Source organism: Leucoraja erinacea, chromosome 50, assembly GCF_028641065.1.
Source record: "Leucoraja erinacea ecotype New England chromosome 50, Leri_hhj_1, whole genome shotgun sequence".
In the NCBI taxonomy this organism is placed as follows: Eukaryota; Metazoa; Chordata; class Chondrichthyes; order Rajiformes; family Rajidae; genus Leucoraja; species Leucoraja erinaceus.
Window position 1 is genome coordinate 397,242 of NC_073426.1, and position 17,473 is coordinate 414,714.

The following is a 17,473-nucleotide window of genomic DNA, read 5'->3' on the forward strand; positions in this document are numbered from 1 at the left end:
CAACATCTATAACCAAAGATCTCCCACCATGCAGTCCATGCCTTCTCACTGCTACCATCAGGCAGGAGGTTCGGAAACCTGAAACTCCACACCACCAAGTTTAGGAATAGCTACTTTTCTACAACCTCCCTACTTTCCAACGGCAATGGACTGCTACAGACCATCTCTTGCACTACATGGAACTTCATTCTCAACAAGTTTGGTACAAATAGCTAGGGTATCGTTGTCCGTCTTTTTCTTTTCACTTGTAAAATTAATGATTAATTTATTTATAATCTATGATTTTGTGTGTGTTGCCCGAGTCTATGTGCCTGTGGTGATGTTGCTGCATGCAAGATTTTTATAGGACCTATACCTTATGGTACGTGCAAATGACAAACTCAAGGTGACTTGATCTTTCTCTTCGCCTTTTCCATGAGTCTTCCTTGGTCTGATCATCCTTCTCCTCCACCCCCAGCCCCAGGCACTTTCCACTGCAACCACAGGACTGCAACACCTGTCCGTACAGCTCCTCCCTCATCACCAACCCGGATCAAGGCGAGACAAAGATTCACCTGTCCTTCCTCCAACCCACATTGATTGCAATGTTGTCCGTGAAGAAAAATTAGACACTTTCCAAAAGTTCAGTTTAATTAAGTCTCAGATCATAAAACTTAAATAATTCTTTCAAACAAAAACAATAAACAGAATTTTTATAAATTTTCTTAACATAAATATTAAAATCTTTCAATCTTAACTATATAAACTAAGATTTAAATAATACTTTATTACCTGATATTGCATCATTGCCTCGTGTGGCTGGTGTATAGGGAGAGATTGTGCCCAAGTACAGTCTATGTTCTTAGATGTCAAATATGATCATTCTCCTCTTTCTGCTCCATTCTAAACACCATATAACTAAACATGTTCAATAATTTGCAACAAAATTAAAGATTAATTCCCTTAAGGTCAGGGTAGTGTCAAACGTTAGTGCGCAAAGTTACAGTTACTTCCAGTCGTTGCCCTTGGCTACCATTGACGGCAGCCATGCCAACATACAGGTAGGAGACTTCCTATCCTCCTGTCTGGGCTTCATTCTCTGCTCTGCCCACATAAGTGCCTCTAAAAGAAACTATTACAAAACCATTGCAACAAGATTACTTCGGGTAGTAGCTCAGGTGAGAGGGAGAGGGGCCAAGGTGAGCAGGAGGCATGATATGGGTCTAGTAATGTCAAACCCCAACCATCCTTCCCAGAGTGCATGCGTCAGTGGTTGTGAGGAGGAAGTGCAGCCCTGCAGCTGAGATTGCTTCATTCCTTAAGGGCTGACATTAGTCAGGACGTCCATGATTGCATGTTCTTCAGCATCAACTCAAAAGCTTCTCTGATGGGGGCTTGTGCATTCTTCAGCGAGTCTTCAATTCGACTGTAGAGGCTGAAGGATTTCAGGTCCAGCCAGATGAAGCCGAAGCATTGCTCATTGAAGAGGATGAAGAGACCAGGCGTCCTCTCAGGGCTGGTGAAGCCGTGGCCTGCAATCAGCCCAGTACCATAGAAACTAGCACCGGGCCAGAAACGGTATTCAGAATCACTAACAGCACAAACACTCCATGACAATTCACACCTGCATTTCAGTACAGTTACAAACCAAACCAAACCCTCTTGAAAATCCTGCCCAATTCTAGAGAAACAACCTAGAGAAAATAGACTTTTGCTGCATCAGCAATTAAATGAAAGGAACAAAAAGACCAGTTGTGTGATATCAGGCTGTTTGGACCATATTTACAGAGTGTACCTTGTGATTCCTAGTTAGAATAGGGCATAAAATCTTTCACCCTCTAGTCCTACACCACCATCTCATATACAAAGTGGAGTGATCATGGGCAAGGCTCCAGCTGTCTCTGCATCTGCCGGAGATCAAACATAAACAGAAACACTGTGCTGGAGAAGCTCGGCAGAGCAGGCAGCATAATTGGAGATGCACTGAGTCGAAGTTTCAGGTTGTTGGCCTTTCATCTGAACTGGCTAACATCTGAAATTATGATTTGTTTAGCCCAGCTTTCTCTCTCCCTCTCCTCTATCTACCGTTCTGTGGCGATTGAGGCAGAGTCTGCGGCCTGTAGTTCAGTTACCCCCTCGACGTCCACACTTTGTTAATCTGCACTGCACGAGTGTGAATAAGTTGCTGTTGTTCAATTAGTCACAGAAACAGGCCCTACAACACTTGTCCCTATACCTCCCCCCTCGACTCCATCCAAGGACCCAATCAGTCTTTCCAGGTGAGGCAGAGGTTCACCTGCACCTCCTCCAACCATTATAGAATTTTTCGAGGATGGGGAGAACCAGTGGATGTGGTGTATCTGGACTTCCAGAAGGCTTTCGACAAGGTCCCACATAAGAGATTAGTATACAAACTTAAAGCACAAGACATTGGGGGTTTTGATGTGGATAGAGAACTGGCTGGCAAACAGGAAGCAAAGAGTAGGAGTAAACGGGTCCTTTTCACAATGGCAGGCAGTGACTCAGTACTGGGACCCCAGCTATTTACAATATATATTAATGATCTGGATGAGGGAATTGAAGGCAATATCTCCAAGTTTGCGGATGACACTAAGCTGGGGGGCAGTGTTAACTGTGAGGAGGATGCTAGGAGACTGCAGGGTGACTTGGATAGGCTGGGTGAGTGGGCAAATGTTTGGCAGATGCAGTATAATGTGGATAAATGTGAGGTTATCCATTTTGGTGGCAAAAACAGGAAAGCAGACTATTATCTAAATGGTGGCCGATTGGGAAAGGGGGAGATGCAGCGAGACCTGGGGTGTCATGGTACACCAGTCATTGAAGGTAGGCATGCAGGTGCAGCAGGCCGTAAAGAAAGCGAATGGTATGTTAGCTTTCATTGCAAAAGGATTTAAGTATAGGAGCAGAGAGGTTCTACTGCAGTTGTACAGGGTCTTGGTGAGACCACACCTGGAGTATTGCGTACAGTTTTGGTCTCCAAATCTGAGGAAGGACATTATTGCCATAGAGGGAGTGCAGAGACAGTTCACCAGACTGATTCCTGGGATGTCAGGACTGTCTTATGAAGAAAGACTGGATAGACTTGGTTTATACTCTCTAGAATTTAGAAGATTGAGAGGGGATCTTATAGAAACTTACAAAATTCTTAAGGGGTTGGACAGGCTAGATGCAGGAAGATTGTTCCCGATGTTAGGGAAGTCCAGGACAAGGGGTCACAGCTTAAGGATAAGGGGGAAATCCTTTAAAACCGAGATGAGAAGAACTTTTTTCACACAGAGAGTGGTGAATCTCTGGAACTCTCTGCCACAGAGGGTAGTTGAGGCCAGTTCATTGGCTATATTTAAGAGGGAGTTAGATGTGGCCCTTGTGACTAAGGGGATCAGGGGGTATGGAGAGAAGGCAGGTACGGGATACTGAGTTGGATGATCAGCCATGATCATATTGAATGGCGGTGCAGGCTCGAAGGGCCGAATGGCCTACTCCTGCACCTAATTTCTATGTTTCTATGTTTTTATGTTTCTAACCTCATCTACTGCATCCACTGTTCTAAGTGCCAACTTTTCTACATCGGCGAGACCAAGAGCAGGCTCAGCGATCGCTTCACTGAACACCTCGTCCGCTCAGTCCGTGTTAGCCAACCTGATCGCCCAGTTGCTCAGCATTTCAACTCCCCCTCCCAATCTGACCAATCTTGTCCTGGGCCGCCTCCATGGCCAGTGAGGCCCAGCACAAATTGGAGGAACAGCACCTCATATTTCGCTTGGGTAGTTTACACCCCAGCGGTATGAACATTGACTTCTCTAATTTCAGATAGACCTTGCTTTCTCCCTCCGTCCCCTCTCCCTTCCCAGCTCTCCCACAAGTCCTACTGTCTCCGCCTACTTCCGTTCTTTCCTCCCCCTCCCCGATCAGTCTTAAGAAGGGTCTCGACCCGAAACGTCACCTATTCATTCTCTCCATAGATGCTGCCTCACCCGCTGTTTCTCCAGCATTTTTTTGTCTCCCTTCGATTGTTCCAACATCTGCAGTTCTTTCTTAGACATTCTACCCAACTTGTCCAGGCTAAGCAAATACCTCATCTGCTCATCCCAATTACCAGCTTTTCCCCCATATCCCTCTAAATCTTTCCTCTCAATGTACCTGTCCAAATGTTTTTTTGATGTTCTTATAACACCTGCCTCAACTACCTCCTCTGGCAGCTCATTCCATACACCCACCACCCCGAGTGAAAAATATGTCCCTCCGGTTCCCATTAAACCTTTCCCGCTCTCCTTAAAACCCATGTCCTCTGGTTGTTGATTCCCCGTTTCACTTACCAGGCGCGACAAGTCCTTGGATAGACCTCGTTGCGAGCCATCACCCCCACAGGAAGCACGAAGGGCAGCCCTGCAGTTCCAGGCTCCCCTGCAGCCGCTCCCTCTGCATCCATCTGCATGTCCACCCCTGCAGCAGTGACCCCCTGCTCCTGTCGCTCCTGTACACCATTGCACGCAGGCTGCGAGCTGTCCAAACAGTGCTGGGTGCTGGCTTGGCAGTGCTCCTGGTTCTGCTGGTCACACTGCACCTGCTGGTGAATCTCCAGCACAATCCGAGAGAGTTTGTCAAAGTTGTGCAAGTGCTCGATGTCCGGTAGATGGACCCGCCGCGTCATGTCGATGTGTAGTGTGAGCTGTCCTGCAGGGACATTCGGGTCTCCCTGCAACGGGAATTCAGCGTCACTCTCCATCTTCTGCTCTGAGCCACTGCTAGTTACTCCTTCAGTTTCACCTGCACACCCACTGTACAACATTCAACCTGTATTGTGGGCAGACTGGGAAACCAAGCTGTGCACAGCAACATGGCACCAACAGTAACACAAGCAACACAATTGATGGGAGCTTTAAATGATGTGCAGGGCATCAGAACTCCTCTCACCTCACAACATATAAAGATACACACTAACAGCAGTAGCCCTTCAATCCTCCTCCACTTTTAATAAGACCAGGATAGATATCCTGGGAGGTTGCCTGGAATGGAGGGCAGTAGTTATAAGGAGAGATTGGATAGACTGGATTTATTCTCACTGGAATGTAGGAGACATGGGGCAATCTTACAGTTTGCAAAATGATAGGGGTGTGGATAGCCAGAATATTTTTCCCAGGACAGAGGAGTCCAGAGGGCACAGGTTTCAGATGGATGGGGAGAAATTTAAGGGAGGTCTGAATGGTATATCCACACAGAAGGTGGTGGATATCTGGAACAAACTGCCCGAGGTGGATACAATAGAACAGGGAGGGCAGAGAGGGCGACAAATGTCATGCAGGTAAATGGGGTGGATAGACATCACCGTCAGCAGGGACAGGTAGGCAGGAAGGGCCTGTTACTACACTGTACAATTCAATGATTCTATTATAACTGAGTGGCAGCTCCACATTCCCACCTCCCCGTGGAACTGTTCACTAGATCTGTCCATGTCAATTGGAAAAGGTTACTGTCTGCAATACGGGACTTCCAACAACGCAGCACTTCCTCAGCACAGCCCAATGTTGCCGTAGATCATTTTTAATCTAGAGCAAAGATTGAACTCAACCACCAGTAGAACGCTGGCAATGCTGGCACCACCGTATCCGCATCCAGTCCTCACCTCCCATGTCTGGAGTCTTCACATTCTCCATCACCACGTGGGTTTTCCCACACCCTATAAAGTGCCAGGGAATGGAAATTTGGTGATGGGAATGTGGGCAGAATAAATGGAATTGTGTAAATGGGATGTAGACAAAAATGCTGGAGAAACTGAGCAGGTGAGGCAGCATCTATGGAGCGAAGGAAATAGGCAACATTTCGGGTCGAAACCCTTCTTCAGACTGTAAATGGGACCTGGCTGGCTCGCACTTGACGGGCCAAAGGCACTGCTCCTGTTCAGTACATGGTGCTAAATCTGCCAATAACTAATACAACCTGGAACTGTGCCCATGGCACCTTACACGGATCTCCCGATACGTTGGGTCTCAGATACATTGCGTTGCCTTTGCCTGTGCTGAGGAGAGTGAGCACACTGCCGCTGTGAGTGAGAGTGAGAGTGAGCACACTGCCGCTGTTCACAGAGTCCACGGCAGCGGCTCCACACACCACGGATCTCCATGGTCCTGCAGGTGTGTAGTCAGCGGACCACTGGGACACAGCCACTTACAGGAAACCTATGGCCACTCGCACTAATACAATGGCCATGTCCAGTAATCCCACGGCCACTCACACTAATACAATGGCCATGTCCAGTAATCCCACGGCCACTCACACTAATACAATGGCCATGTCCAGTAATTCTATGGCCACTTACAGTAATCTTTGTTACTTTAACATGGGTCCCATGGAAACTGAGCATGACAATCTCCAGGCCGTGGCTTCCGTACGTCCCTTTGAAGAGGCCAGGAGGTATCAGGTCCTCTGGGCTGGAGGGCGGCAGGTAGATCCTGCGGTACGTCAGGCAGTTACTGAAACACAAAGCACACACGAGATGAACCTCGGGAAATAAACCTCGTGCTGGTTGCAGCCGGCAGGACCAGGCACCAGATCAAGGACATCATCCAATGACAAGAACAAGAAATCTCAATCACAAGAAATAAACAATTGACTGACGTCTATTACGATCCCACCGACTCCCACAACTTTCTAGACTACACTTCTTCCCACCCTGCTTCCTGCAAAGACTCTATCACCTACTCCCAATTCCTCCGTCTGCGCTGCATCTGCACCCAAGAAGAGGTGTTCCGTACCAGGACATCTGAGACGTCCTCATTCTTTAGGGACCGAGGGTTCCCTTTTCCCATCATAGATGAGGCCTTCACTCGTGTCTCCTCGGTAACCCGCAGCTCCGCCCTTACTTCCCCCTCGCCCTAATTACAACAGAGACAGAATCCCCCTGGTTCTTACCTTTCACCCCATCAGCCGTCGCATACAACACATAATCCACCAAAATGTCCGCCACCTCCAACGGGATCCCACCATTAGCCACATTTTTCCATCTCCACCCCTTTCCGCCTTCCGCAGAGACCGTTCCTTCCGCAACTCCCTGGTTAACTCTTCTCTTCCCACCCAAACCACCCCCTCCCCAGCTACCTTACCCTGCAACCACAAAAGATGCAACATCAGTCGCTATACCTCCTCCCTTGACTCTGTCCAGGGACCCCGACAGTCCTTTCAGGTTAGGCAGAGGTTCGCTTGCACCTCCTCCAACCTCATATACTCTATCCGTTGTTCAAGATGTGGACTCATACATCAGACCAAACGCAGACTGGGCGATCATTTTGCGTAGTACCTTCGCTCAGTCCTCGTGAACCAACCTGAACTCCCGGTTGCTTGATAATTTAATTTCCCTTCTATTCCTACACAGACCTTTCTGTCCTCGGTCTCCATTGTCAGAGTGAGGCTAAATGTAAATTGGAGGAACAGCATCTCATATTTCGCTTGGGCAGCTTACAGCCCAGTGGAATTAATGTTGATTTCTCTCACTTCAGGTAGCCCAGGCATTCCCTCTCTCTCTCTATCCCTCCCCCACCCATGTTGCACTAGCTACTTGTTTTCACGCTACAAACAGCTAACAATGGCCTTTTCCTTTATCGTTATTACTTTTTTGCATATCTTTCATTCATTGTTTATCTCTCCACATCACCGTCTATATCTCTCGTTTTCCTTATCTCTAACCAGTCGGAAGAAACGTCACCCATTCCTTCTCTCCAGAGATGCTGTCTGTCCCGCTGAGTTACTGCAGCTTTGTGTCTATCCTTGGTTGAAACCAGCATCTGCAGTTCTTTCTTACACAATATCCAATGCCCACTCACCTGCCCTGCCACGAGCCCCAGCAAATACTTCCAATGTCATTTTCCTTTCATTAAATTTAGGTTTACTATTGCCACTGTACCGAGGTACAGCAAAAGCCTTATTCAATATATGTCATTCAAACAGATCACTTAAACTAAACATGAATACAATTGTCAAACTTGAAGAAATTGGATAAAGAGGGGGGGATAGAGTGTAGAAATAGTTCTGAGTATTGTAGGGCGTGTAAATCCATGCTGACTTGTTTTGATTACATTCAGATTCTCTTAATGTCTAGTGATTTATTCCTAGATTATAGGCTTTAACATTGCCCCACATGAAGCCAGGTGACCTGTATTCTCTACCTTTGGCTTCCTAGTCAGCTGTTGAGTCTAGCGCAAAAGGAGCCCCCCAAACTCCTCAGGACCCACATGAGACTGAGAGAAGCTGAATTAATTTAGGTGCCTTCCATGACTCCTTCCGGCCCCTCCCCTCCCCCATCCTCCAGCCCCTCCCCCACCCTACAGCCTCTCCCCCATCCCCCAGCCCCTCCTCCACCCCTCCCCACCCTCCAGCCCATCCACCAGCCCATCCCCACCCTCCAGCCCATCCCTCAGATGCTGAGCCCAGGTGGACGCTGGCCAGATCTGTGCATGCTGCTGCAGATGGGCTGAGCTTGCCCGAGTACCCCAGGCACAGACACTCACTCGTACTGACTGGTGTAGATGAATTTCATGAGGATCAGCTCCTGCATGTGCTCATGGAAAATATCCTCCAGGGTCCGGCCCCATTCCTCTGCCAGCCACGTCCGGAATTCCTGAGAGACACAATGTAGAGGTCCTGATTGTATCGAGCCCATCGTTCTCTCCATCCACACAGCCATCCCTGACACACTGATGTTGGGCGGTCTCCAGGGCCCAGCTAGCCTCCTGCTATATTCCTACGTAGTATTGTATTTAAGGGGAAGCAGGATAAAGAAGAGGGAGAGGGGAAGATGCCCACGGTGATGGGGGTGAGCCAAGGGTGGATGAAAGCTGGTATGGAAGTATCCATTTTCTCCGGCTGCTGCCTGACCCGCTGAGTTACTCCACATTCCGTCTATCATGGGTAGAAACCCTTTGGGTTAAATAATCTGTTTGGTGCTACGGTACAGAGCTCCCCACAGACAAAGCGAGCAGGGGGAAGATCAATGATCCAAGGGAAAGGAAAGGGGAGTGGGATTGCCCTTGCATGAAGACTGCAGCTTGAATCATCACCTGCGATAACGTTGTTCACCATCAGCTCTCCACTCAAAACTCACCTCCTGTCTCCCCCCGGACATCCGGTGGAAATCCGTCTGATTGCACTTGGTTGAAAACTCGTCTTTCTTCACAATCTGCAAACAAGAGAACCTTTGTTGCAGACAAGTTTCCAAAACAAACATTAAATGTAGTCTGAGCAAAACACACACATCTCAGCAGGTCAGGTAGCATCTGTGGAGGGAAAGGACTGAAGTCAGTCTAAAGAAGAGTTCCGGGGGGATGGGAGAGTGACCGGGGTGGAGTAACTGGGGCCAGATCTGCTGGGGCCTTCACTCCTCTTCCCCAGGGGCCTTGGCGTAGGTGAGGGGTGAAATGCCAACCTTGTTGCGGGTCAGTGTTAAACGGGTTCACGCGAGCAGGGCGGAGACAACAAGCACCTGCTGTAACAGTAAAGGACAGAAGCAGAAGCAGCTCAAGTGAGGAGAAGGGCTTGCATTTGTTTGTGCTTCCTTACCCGGGATGTCACGGCCTGGAGGTAGAACAGACGTGAGGGGCCAGAACGTTTGCTATACAAAGTAGACTTGGCCTCTCCTCTGCAGTCTGGGAGGAAGATGTCATCTCACCAAACCTTACAACATCCTCAGAGCTTGACGATTGGATGCATGCAAGACACTTTCAGTGGCGAAGAGTTGTGAGCCAAGTGCACAGCTTCGCAACAACAGGTCATCTAAACCACGCAAGATGAGACATTTTGTCACATGTCATAGGTACTGGGAGGTGGGAGGGTGGCTGCAGTGAACAGAATGGCCTGGAGTCCATTTACTGGAGAGGATTGAGAGAGAAAGAATCCATCAGCATTTGGCAAGGCAAGACGTGACGAGCGAGTCTGTGTGGGAAGTTGTCTGTCACCAACAGCAGACAATAACTGTCTGCATGAGGAGTGAATGAGTGAGGAATGGTTGGAAACACCAGCCGCTGGCAGCTCCTACCTGTATGTCTCCCTTGTGAGAGCCCTTGTGGCCATACATACATTCCACCTCCGCCTTGTTCTTTTCCCAGAGGTGAATTCGGAACAAGGGTTTGCAGCGCATGGAGTCATTGACACGGGGGTCGTGGGGAGGGAGGTACATCCAGCCGATGATGAACAACCCGTCCACCTACAAATCACAGCACATACAGCAGTCAGCATCTCACGGCAGCCCAGCCAAGGAGCATCCACCCCAATCCCAGCCCCCATCCCCAAATCACAACTCCAGTATCAATTTAAGGCAATTGCCTGAAGATGATTCAACATTAGAGTTTTGATTTTAGAATTGGAAACCATTTGTAAGGTAATTGCCTCACATCTGACGGATGGGGCTGTTACTCACCACCACGTTGAGCAGCCCCCCGTAGGGGCCAATGTCCGGCTGCCATAGGCCCAGGATGTTCCTGTAGGGATGCAGCACTGTAACACAGAGAGCTGCCGTCACAACCTCACCCAGAGACACTTCACAGCCCCATAAAGCACGGCCACAGGTAACTGGACCCAGAATAGACTCACGCCCGAGTTCATGGGCAGCACCACGAATGCTGTTAAATCACTCAGTGACGTGCACCTTGTGCCAGGCATCAAGCTCAGTGCACGTTAGCTCCACACCTCAGCCCACACTCATGCCCTTTGCTGCCGTTCATTTCACCCATCGTTAATTTTGTGTAACGCCACCAGAAAGTTAAGGTGTAACTTCAAGTCACCACACGATTGGAATCAGCTTAAAGCTTCACAACTCCACACAGTTTGGCATCACCAACATCTCCCCGCACCCCAGCCCCGAGCTGCCGTCCCGCCAACATGCTCAGCTGCAGAGAGCTGCTCCAAACTCACTCCTGCTGCAGCAGCTGCCACATGCAATGGGCCAGTGCAGGCAGCACCTTTTGGTTTAGTTCAGTTTAGAGCAGGGGCCTCCAAACCTTTCAGCATGAGGGCCACATTATATATTTGCCATGTTTTTGCAGGCCATAGGGCAAAATAAAGAAATGTCACACATGTCCAGTTCAGTGTGGCGTCCCTGAGCGGGAGCTGTTCACGGGTCACCCTCATGGGGGAGGGAGAGAGACCGCTACACACCGTTCCTGGCGCCAACTAGCTCCCCCCTCCTCGATCCACTCCCCACCCCATGCTACCACCTCATATAACTTGCCTTTGCAATACAGGAGCATCGGTAGAGTTGCTGCCTTACAGTGCCAGAGACCCGGGTTCCATCCTGACTACGGGTGCTGTCTGTACGGAGTTTGTACCTACGTGGGTTCTTTCTGGGTGCTCTGGTTTCCTCGAATATTCCACGTTTGCAGGTTAATTGAATTTGTCCAGAGTGTGTGTAGGATAGAGCTATTGATGGGCCGAAGGGCCTGTTTCGGCTGAATCTCTAAAGCTGCGCTATCACAGAACCTCCGCATGAAACTTGTTAAGAGCTTGCTGCAGGTTGGATAAAATCTCATGGCAGGCCGGATGTGGCCCGCGGGCCATAGTCTGGAGACCCCTGGTTTAGAGATACAGCGCAGAAACAGTCCCTTCGGCCTACAGAATCTGCACCAATGACGATCCCCGCACACTTACTATCCTACACACACTCGGGACAAAGTACAATTATTCCTACAAACCTATACGTCTTTGTGAGAGGAAGCTGAAGAAAACCCACGCAGGTCACAAGGAGAATGTACAAACTCCATACAGACAGCACCTGTAGTCAGGATTGAACCAGATCGCTGGCGCTGCGCCACCGTGCACTCATCTGATAAAGGGGGAGCCTCCATCCTAGGAGACAGCAGCACCCAAGGGTGCAAGCTGGATCAAACTGATTGCTGCTCAAAGGAGCTGACACGTCAGGGAAAACTCACCCAGTTGCCTCACCCAGCAGCAAGCAGCCACACTGGCAGTCCACAGGACAGAGCCCACTTCAGTCCCACCCCACCACTGGCAGTGGCTGGAGAGTAGCTCCCATCACCTCCACTCATCTCTTCACCGTCACTGCCACTGTTAGCAGTGAAATACCAGTTGCCAACCACTGACTGTTCTGACTGACGGAAAAGAACGGGCAGCTGGATGAGACGGTGAGTGTGGGCGAGAGGGGGTAACAATGGGCTGTAGACGAGGGGTAAATGTTGGCTCTAGACTGTGGGCGAGAGTAGGTAGTTGGGAACTGTAGATATACTGGCAATAACTGAAACAATGGACACAAAAAGCCGGAGTAACTCAGTGGCTCAGACAGTCGCTCTGGAGAAAAGGAATAGATGACGTTTCGGGTCAAGACCATTCTTCAGACGAGTCAGGGGAATGCTTCTGCAAAGATGCTGTCTGACACGCTGAATTATCAAGCTTGTTGTGCATATCTTCAGTTGAAAGCAGCATCTGCAGTTCCTTCCAACTAAATGGGCAGAGGAAGCAGTGTCTCGCCCATGGTGAGCCTCACAGCAGAGGGCGCCTTGCTCCGCACTTTTCATCTCCAGCACGACACAAACCTGCTGTTAGCACAGGGTTAGGCAGCGGTGAAACAGTACAGCTGACCGGCATGCAGCCCCGGTCACCAGGTCACACCAGAATCATACGTACAGCGTGTGTACACATCCCGGTAATCCACCTGCGCAGTGTCAGGAAACAACTTGACAAACCTTCTCGACCGGAACCGAGGATTAACACCTAAACACAGTGAGTGAGAGCAGGTCAACAAAGCCACTGCACCTCCCGAGCTTCTTCAGACGTCGCCAGCGCGGGACCGAGCTCCAGATGTGCCGTGGTCACAACAGCTGCCATTTCAGAGCCGAACGTCCACATGCAAAGGGTACATTCCTCCCTCCGCTGCACGCCATCCACGTGACATGTCATTAGGTCCCATTACTTTCTGCTTCACGTTTGGCACAATTATATCGTTATAGAGTCATACATCACAGAAACAGGCCCTTCTGCCCACCACATCCGTGCCGTATCCACACCATTTACCTGCAGTAGATCTGTTGCCTATCAGGTGTTGGGCACCAGATGCTTCTTCAGTGTTTGAGGACTTGCTGCTGTCCATCTCATAATGAATTCCAGATCTCAACCCTCCTCTGAATGAAGAACTGATGTGCAGGTGAGTGAGCCGCTTAGATTTCTTCAAGGCCAGCTGTGTGTAATGGGCCTGGCCCCTCTCCACACCCAGACACCACGGTCATGGTGGCCAGGTGAAGGGACCAGATTTAATCATGTTCTCTCACTCATGGCCTCTGAAAGATTTATCAGTGACCCCTGTGAAGGGACTGAGGGCAGCTCTCACACAGTGGAGAGATTGGGGTCAGGGTAACGGTCCAGCGGTTTGGGAACTGCCCTTCCTGAGCCTCGGGTGTCCAGCCCAGAGCCTTTAGCCCGCACTTCTTCAACTGGTCAGCAGAGGGCAGCCTTAACCCACATTCCCACTGGTCACCAGAGGGCAGTCCCTGGACAGAGAGCCTTGAGCTCAGGGAAGTGTATGGGAATGTTTTTAAGATGATGCTACTCACGCTTGACGTACAAGTCCCGGCAGGCGATTCCCATTGTCTCCAGCCTCCGCAGATTTTCCGAAACTCCGTATTCTGCAAAAGGTTTACATAAGACGTTAAGATTGTCTGACAGCGACCTGTTCCCGTCTCTGCTGCTCACGGTTCTACCCTCTCACACGGGCCGCCCGTCCCGTCCCATCCACAAGCAGCAGCCAGGCCTGCCTCACCCTGGCACCTCCCCAGACACAGCTGAACTGCTCTTCAGCCACACAACCCCAGAGCAGGCAGGGGTGAACAGAGAGTTCACTCTGCAGTTCAGCACAGCGGCCCTGACCACACACTGCTGCCCATGCACTCAATCAAAAAGAAACTGCAGAAACAAAACAGAAAATGCTGCAAACACTCTGATCAGACGGTTTCTGTGGAAAGAGAAACTGTGTTTACCTTTCAGCTCCCAGACGCTGCATCAGAATTTGGAAAGAAAACAAACTAGTCCCACTGAACACCAACTTGTTTTAGACACAAAATGCTGAAGTAACTCAGCGGGACCGTTATTCCAGCATTTTTTGTCTATCTTTGATTTAAACCAGCATCTGCAGTTCTTTCCTACACTCACTTATTTTATCTCCTTCCCAGTTCTCAGAATCATTCAGAACTTGTCGATGCCAACCATGATGCCAATCCATACTCATCCCATTTGCCTGCATTAGGCATGTATCACTCAACATGTCATAGATTCCTGGTAATAAAACAGGGAGCAGAACATAACCCAACCTGTCTGTGCCAACCAAGATGCCTACCTGAGCTTGTCCCATTTACCTGCTTTTGTCCCGTGTCCCTCCAAAACCTCCCTGTCCATGCACCTGTCCAAATGGACACACGAAAACTGCAGATGCTGGAATCTGGAGCAAAAACTGCTGGAGGAACTTGGCATCCATGGAGGAAATATTTTGGATCAAGACCCTGCACCAAGAGCAAAGGGGGAGTAGAACCAGTATAAAGAGGTGAGGGGGAGGGGGGTGCAGAGACTGTGAGGGGTAATGGGCAGCTGAAGTTGGGTGGGGAAGGAGGGGGCGGGGGGATTGGAGAAGGCAAGACAGAGGCTATGGGCGATCGGTGGAAAGACAAGAAAGCGAATAAAGAGCAGGAGGAACATTGTGGGGGCAATAAGCAGGGTGGAGGCAAGGGAAGGGAGGGGGTAACAGGGTTGGGACGAGGGGAGAGGACAGGGGGAGGCAGGGGTTGGGGAGGCTGATAAATGAAGGCACAAGAGGTACAAATACTGGACTCTTATGAACAAGGTGAAGTGTCAGCAGATTGACACCTGGAAAGAGGAGATTGTGGGTAAAGTGTGTGGGTGATAGGTGGGTGAAAACAAGTAGAAGAGGGAAACATTGAATGATGGGGCAACAGGGAGGCAAGGAAAAAAGGTGGTTGGGAGACCAAAGAGGATCATGGAGCAATGGATAATCACAGGGGTACCTGAAATTGGAATGATTGAATGTTAATACCATTGGCCTGTACTTATGTGGAATACAAGGTTTTGTCCAAATGTTTTCAAACATTGCAATCATACTCACTTTTCCCACCTCCTCTGGCAACTCGTTCCATATACCCACCACCCTCTGGGTGGAAAATATGCCCCTCAGATCCCCCTTTAAAACTTTCCCTCTCAGCTTAAACCAGCGCCTAGTTTTATACCCCCAGCGCTGCAGAAATGGCAGATTATCACAGACATGGCATGTTTCTGTTGCAGGCCAAAGTAACGGACATTACTCCAAATTACATACATCTGCTGCTCCCCTGCCCACGCGCTCCACCTCCCAAATTCCCTGATTTTTTCTTTTCATCTTTCTTTGTATACACAATCCCCTGCTTTGGCAAAATCAGGAAAATAGCATCTCGTCCTTCAGTTGATGGAGATCACCATTAATCGCAGAGGCCAATCTCAAAACAACCTCTGAAGAAGGGTCTTGAGCAAAAACATCACCCATTCCTTCTCTCCAGAGATGCTGCCTGCCCCACTGAGCTACTCCAGCATTTTGTGTCTATCTGTGGCGTAAACCAGCTTCTGCAGTTCCTTCCTACACTGTTTGTTCCCACTCTGTCAGTAACCAATGTGCAATCCAGTTCAGAATATTATTCCTATTTCCACATGTTCTTCTCCGTGGATTGTCAACTTGTCGTGATGGAGAAGCTTGTGCGGACCTGAGATCCTGAGAGCGATGCCGTCTGGAGCTATGCTCCTGGTGGGGCCACCCATGGCGGTGCGGTCGAGGGGGAGGTCTCTGACAAAGAGCAATCTGACCAAGATCTCAATGGTGGAACAGGCGGAGGACGATGGCTGACCTTAGTGGAGCGTCACAACGGCTTGGAAGGCGGATGAAGGCTGCAGCAGAAAAGGGTCCCCGGTCGTCTTGGACCCCATGCCAGTGGATCCTGACCCAGATCTGTCAAGGGCCGTGGGGTGGCTGTCTGTGCACCAGTCTCCCCACGTTAAACAAAGTCACGCACAGGCGTCCTCCATATAGGGAATAGCACCCTGGAGACACCCATGGACAGACATGACTGAAGGAGGCCCAAGACATGTTCTTCCCTTGTTGACCACCCTCCTGTGTAGGACCTTATCATGGCTGCACTCTTGACTTCCAGTCATGTCCGTTGGCAGTTCGGACATTCTCCCCACAACTACTTGGCTTTTCACTCAAAGCTTTCTTGAGATAAATAATGCTGTGTGGGAGTGGTGGAAGATTCAGAGAGAAGCTGCTGAGCTGGTGAGAATAACTTAAAGGGGGGGGGGGTATAGTAATGATATGTGCAGGGTTCAGATGCAGGAACAAGACCCATAACATTGACTATTCCTTCCCCCACAGATGCTGCCTGACCAGTGGAGATCCTCCAGCTTCCCTGCCTCTGTCTCTGTCTCCATGGGACTGATCATGCTCTGAGCTAACACACTCTACACTGGTGAAAGCGGTAGGACTTGCAGACACATCATTTGTACCCCTCGCCCGGACCCCGCTCGTCCCCTGACGATGCGACGCCCCCGTCCCCTGCTCCCTTGCTTCACCCCGTTGGCCTAACGCCAGCCCCCGGGCCAGGCCCCTCCTCCCCCCGGCCTGCCCCTGACCCCGGGCCCGGGCTGACCTGCGCGGCAGCGGCGCCGCCAGATGGTGTCGGTGGCGAGGATCTGGTGGAACTTGGTGCAGGAGGCGGCCAGGCCGGGCAGGCTCATCCCGGGCAGGAGGCAGAAGATCTCCACCAACAGCTCGGGCGGCAGGTCCAGTACGTTGCGGGGCGGCCCGGCGCCGGGCGCGGGATAGCGGCCTGGGGCTGAGGTTGAGGCGGGTCCGGGGTCGTGGTTGGGGCTAGGGCCGAGACCGGGGCCTCCCGCCGCCGCTCTCCGCTCCATCGCACTGGGGTCGGGAGCGCGCCCGCTCCGCCTGCCTGACCTCATCGCCAGGCGCGCCCCCGCTGCGTCCCGACGTCACCCAGCGCCGTGTCGTCACCGTCGGGCATGCGTCATTATCACCGAGCGCGGGTCCGTCATTCCATGACGTGACTAGTTTGTTCACGCGCATCCACCACCCCCTCCCCCCTGTGTATACATAGTACCGCCACTTCAGGTTTGGGACACATGGCTTCACAGGTGTTTGTAATTGCTCAGGTGTGTTTAAATGCCACCTTAATGCAGGTAAAAGAGAGCTCTCAGCACCTAGTCTTTCCTCCAGTCTTTCCATCCCTTTGGAAATGTTTATTGCTGTTTATCAACATGAGGACCAAAGTTGTGCCAATGAAAGTCAAAGAAGCCATTATGAGACAAACCTTAGGCTTACCAAAATCAACTGTTTGGAAATGGATGAAGGGGAGCCAGTGGATGTAGTGTATCTAGACTTTCAGAAAACCTTTGACAAGGTCCCGCACGGGAGACTGGTGACTAAAATTAG

General features: G+C 50.3%; 1 protein-coding gene across 2 annotated transcripts; it reads right to left on the minus strand.

The window, feature by feature from the left end:
• Positions 1–609: 609 nt before the first annotated feature.
• Positions 610–16,989, minus strand: fbxo31 (F-box protein 31). 2 transcript variants are annotated; one of them, XM_055664910.1, is made up of 10 exons: positions 16,674–16,989; positions 13,548–13,619; positions 12,625–12,711; positions 10,406–10,482; positions 10,025–10,192; positions 9,095–9,169; positions 8,502–8,611; positions 6,317–6,470; positions 4,317–4,696; positions 610–1,537 (listed from the first exon to the last, which is right to left on the minus strand). In XM_055664910.1, the coding sequence occupies exons 1-10, from the start codon at positions 16,981–16,983 to the stop codon at positions 1,315–1,317; spliced, it is 1,656 nt and encodes a 551-aa protein (XP_055520885.1). In that variant the 5' UTR covers positions 16,984–16,989; the 3' UTR covers positions 610–1,314. The 2 variants fall into 2 exon arrangements, with proteins under 2 accessions (XP_055520885.1, XP_055520884.1); XM_055664909.1 differs by lacking the exon at positions 12,625–12,711 and having other exon boundaries at positions 16,674–16,988.
• Positions 16,990–17,473: the final 484 nt, after the last annotated feature.